Source organism: Cucurbita maxima, unplaced genomic scaffold (assembly GCF_002738345.1).
Source record: "Cucurbita maxima cultivar Rimu unplaced genomic scaffold, Cmax_1.0 Cma_Scf00018, whole genome shotgun sequence".
NCBI classification, from domain to species: Eukaryota; Viridiplantae; Streptophyta; class Magnoliopsida; order Cucurbitales; family Cucurbitaceae; genus Cucurbita; species Cucurbita maxima.
The window spans coordinates 4,528,993-4,534,048 of NW_019272034.1; the positions used below are offsets into that span (position 1 = coordinate 4,528,993).

Sequence of the window (5,056 nt, forward strand, 5' to 3'; positions counted from 1 at the left end):
AAGTAAGAAATTGTGAGATAAACTCAAATAATGTCGTTTTTGTATCATTTCACATCAATAGCTTAGGGTTATAATTTTTCGACTAACATATTAAGAAAGATTAGATGCATTATAATATATCAACTTAAACGTTTAAGTATGATTGTAATTTGGAACCTCGACACGGTATAAACTTTAGGTAGATTTCCTATATCGGCCAAAACGAATAACGTGGAGGTCTAAAATGTGCACATTGGGAAACCCGAGTTGGGTTGAAAATGTATTTGGTGAGAGTTGTTTTATGAAGTAAGTTGGACAAAAATTGGAAAGAAAGATGAAGGGTAATTGGTTTGTTTGTATGTAATTGAAAGTTTGTGAGCCACAAAATGAAGGGATGAGATGGAAAGGCAACCAAACATAGCTATCCAAAACCTAAAAGTTAGGGATTTTGCAAATTAGGGATTTTGCAATGAGGACAAAGATGACCGACCTTGCCAGTTGCACCTACCTATTTTGCAAAGATACCCCTCTTATTTCACCTCTTTTGTTTTCTTTCATCATTTATTTATTTATTTATTTATTTATTATTATTATTATTTTCCCCTTTTGTGTCCCTTCCATCATTTATTCAAAATCAATAAATCTCTCCTCAACAGACGTGTTTTAAAAGCCTTGAGAGGAACCCTATAAGGGAAAGCTCAAAGAAGACAATATCGCTAACAGTGAGTTTGGACTGTTATGAATGGTATTAGAGCAAAACACCGGATGATGTACCAGCGAGGAGGCTGAACTCGAAAGGGGGGTGGACACTAGGTGGTGTGCCTGCGAGGATGCTAGGCCTCGATGGGGGTGGATTGGGGGTCCTACATTGATGGGAGAGGGGAACAAGTGCCAATGAGGATGCTGCGCACCGAAGGGGGGGAGGGGGTGGATTGTGAGATCCTACAACAGTTGGAGAGGAGAATAAAATATATTTTATACTTGTATGACATGTTTTAAAAATCTTGAGGGGAAGTCCGGAAGGGAAAAGCCAAAGAGGACAATATCGGCTAGGGTAGGCTTGTGCTGTTATAAATGGTATTAGAGCTAGACACGAGGTGATGTGCCAGCAAGGAGACTAAACCTCGAAGGGGGGTAGACACTAGGTTGTATGCTAGCGAGGATGCTAGGTCCACATCGATTGGAGAGGGGAACGACTGCAAGTAAAGACGTTGGACCATGAAGGGGGGTGGATTGTGAGATCCCACATCGATTGGAGAGGAGAACAAAACATTCTTTATAATTGTGTGACGTGTTTTAAAAACATTGAGGGAAAACTCATAAGTGAATGGTATTAGAACTTGACATTGGGCAATGTGCTAGCAAGGAGGCAGAGATCCGAAAGGGGGAGGACACTAGGCAATGACCAACGAGGACGTTGGACCCACCACTAAGCGATGTGCCAGCAAGTAGATATGAATCTTGAATGAACCTAGTGATTGATTGTGTTTTGGCAGGTTGCGTCACTCTTGGGGCTTTGTTGATTGTTCTAGTATCTCTCCATTCTTAATTCTTAGTACCATTTACCTAAACATCTACTCATCCAAACCCTAAACCTTCAAACCATTTTCAATCAAAACCATTTGAATCACTTTTTTAAAAAACAACCACTAAACACCAACACATTCTTCACCAAACACACATACTTTTTATCTCAACAAACTTTTTCTTCCTTTTCAAATTCAAATTCCCATTTCATGTCACTATCAATTTGAGCATGATTCAGGTATAAGTTTTAAACCCTCCGTTCTAATAGCTTATGAATGAGAAACCTTAACACAATAGTTGAAGGATAAGAACTCTTTCTTTGTCGAGTGATATCATTTTCTTCCCCAATTTTCTCCCATTTCTTTCCTTTAATTTGAACCCGCCTCACCCTAATTGTGAAAAATCCAACAAGATTTTTACTTCAAAAACTGACAAATTTTTTTATAGTATAATAATTTCCATCTAACTTGGAAATCACCTAAGCTTGTGTTAATTTCCTTTTGTTTTTTTAATCTTTTAATTTTTTTATTTTGTTTATTATTAATTTTTAATAGTATGTTTAGAATTTAAGTCATATTTTAAAAAATAGATAGCTTTCTTAAATTTAGGATCTGCCAATGATAATGCTATATTTTATTTTAAATATATGTTAATAATTTCTTTGTTTTGTTTTATTTCTTAATATTGGACTTATTTTTTGCACTATAGTCCCTTACTTTTAACTATTTAAAATTAAATTATATTCAAAATTGAAGAATAATCTTATAACATGCTACTTAGTGACACAAAAGCTTAGAAACTATATTCCAAACTTATTAAATTAATAAAACATTCGAGTATATTTCAATTATGTCCTTCGACTTTGAAAATTTTATTTTTTTCCCTTTAAACTTTGAAATTTAATCGAAAAAATAAATAAAAAAAATGTCAAATGCCAAAATCTAAATTAAATCTAAAAATATACTAATGGGTAATAATTATTAGACATAAAATTAATTCTTTTTCTCTTATATTCAACTTCTTTATCCAATAACTTTGGTTGCTTTAATGATAACCCAAAAGAACTTATTTTCTTACCCAACCAAATTCAAATTGGTTTCAATTTCTTTTTTAAAAAAAAAATATTTTTATATTGAAGGGTATTTTTATTAAAATGTTGTTTAAAAGGACAACCAAAAAAAAAAATAATAATAATAATAAATAAAGTCCAACACTTATTGAAAGAGGAGAGAGAAGAAAGGGGGAAAAAAGAGCATTATGGGGTGTGGGGTTGGATTTGACCAAGTTGGTAAGATTGGTAAGATTGGTAAGATAGAAAGAGAAGTGGTTATTGGTTACACATTTCCATTACTCCTTAAAAGCTCCTCTTCCCCCCACCCCCCACCCCCCACCAATATAAATCCCTCCCCTTCTCCCCCTCTTCCAAGGCCTTTCGTCTTCTTCTCTTCTTCTTCAATGGGGCGATCCCCTTGCTGCGAGAAAGCCCACACCAACAAGGGCGCTTGGACCAAAGATGAAGACCAACGCCTTGTCGATTACATCCGCCTCCATGGCGAGGGCTGTTGGCGCACTCTCCCCAAAGCCGCTGGTATTCATTCTTATACCCATTTCTCCCCCTTTTTCATTCCTTCCCTCATTTATGGGTTTTCTTTTCTTTTCTCATCTGGGTTTGGTTTTTAGGATTGCTTCGATGTGGCAAGAGCTGCAGGCTTCGCTGGATCAACTACCTTCGCCCTGATCTCAAGCGTGGCAATTTCACCGACGAGGAAGATGAACTCATCGTTAAACTCCACAGCCTTCTCGGAAACAAGTCAGTCACCGATCCAATTTCAAATTCCATTTGATTTTTGGTTTCTTTCGTTTCATTCTGATCTGGGTTTTTGTTTTTGTTTTAGATGGTCTGTGATTGCGGGTCGGTTGCCGGGAAGAACGGATAATGAAATCAAAAACTATTGGAACACCCACATCAAGAGAAAGCTAATCAGCCGTGGCATTGATCCACAAACTCACCGCCCTCTTAACGAATCCGCCGCCGTCTCCACCCGTTTCGGGTACCTAAATCATGAATATCCCAACACCAACACCAACAATTCTTCTTCTTCCTCCTCTGTTCCCGTGGCAGAGCTTCCGATTATGAAGCCAACGATCATCAACGCGCCGTCGTTGGACATCGACGAAGAAGGCAGCGGCACCACCACAGAGACGGAGCCGGCGGCGACCCATGTGAAGACAGAGGTGAATTTGGAGCTTTCAATTGGGCTGCACCCATTTCAGGGAGAGACAGCCAGAGGGTCGCCGAGGAGCTCTGCAGAGTCGAGATTGCGAGAAAGAAGCCCGTATCAGTTTGGGTCACTGTGTTTGTGTTGCCAATTGGGATCGGACAACGGTGGCGAGTGTCGCCGGAATTGCCAGAATTCCAAGGGGTGGTTGTTTGGGGTCCGGCCAAGTGCTCTGGGTTCTTCATAGACACATTTTTACAAACAGCTTGTGGGGGAAGAAGAGAATAATATGAAATCTAAGTCTCCCACCACTTTGATTAGATAAAAATTAAATTATTGTAATGTAGATATAGATATGTAGATTAACAGATTTTTATTTACTCCAAAATTAATAAAAATTAATTAAAAATAATTAATTTTGGGTAATTTTCCATTATAGTTAAAATTAATATGTAAATCCTCAATTGCATATCCTCTTGTTTACTAAAAGAGGATTGATTAATTTTTTTAGATATTAATATAATGAAATTCTCCTAATTTTTATTACATTTTTAGATATTATTTAAAGAGTTGAGAAGAAAATTAATAAATAAATAAAGTCAAATAAAGCGTCGTGGAAATTATTGTAATTTATGATTGCGTTTTAGAATATTAGATAATAATAAAATTAAAAAAAAAAAAACATAAAATTTCTCTATTTTAATACATCTTCAATTTCTATATATATATATTTTGTATTTTTAAATATTTGTGTGTAATAAAATCTTAAAACTACCCACTTTTATTTTATTAATATAGTTAATGGGTTTAAAACGTTATAATTGCAATTAAAAAAAAATTTAACTTAGACAAAAGCTGGAAACATCTGTATTGACTATTTAACTTTAAATATTAAATAAACTAAAAAAACGTGGTCTAATTAAGTTTAATATTAAATAATTTATAAAAAATAATTATTGGTCTAACCTAATTAATTACTAATTATTAACCTCTTTTATAAATTTTAATTTCTTACTTTTATTTTAAATAACTAGATTATATATATATATATATATATTGTTTCTTTGAGGTAAATAATAATAGAGAGAAAAAGAGGCATTTTAGGGAGGGGGTTTTGAATGACTCAAAAAAACTAACATCAATCCAACCCAACACAATCTAATCTATACGATTTAATAAGAATCGTTTAAGTTGAAAAAATTTACAATCTGAACAATTAGGTTGGGTCTAAAAAAATATCCTAATTCGACCAAACTTAAACTTATCCACGAACCATCGTAGCTCGAAAGAATTCAATATACCCATGTAATTATAAAATACATATTCTTGTT

General features: G+C 34.7%; 1 protein-coding gene across 1 annotated transcript; it reads left to right on the forward strand.

The window, feature by feature from the left end:
* The first annotated feature begins 2,894 nt into the window (after positions 1-2,894).
* On the forward strand, positions 2,895-4,148 carry LOC111493215 (transcription factor MYB8-like). Its single transcript, XM_023142861.1, has 3 exons — positions 2,895-3,094; positions 3,187-3,316; positions 3,402-4,148. The coding sequence occupies exons 1-3, from the start codon at positions 2,962-2,964 to the stop codon at positions 3,970-3,972; spliced, it is 834 nt and encodes a 277-aa protein (XP_022998629.1). The 5' UTR covers positions 2,895-2,961; the 3' UTR covers positions 3,973-4,148.
* Positions 4,149-5,056: the final 908 nt, after the last annotated feature.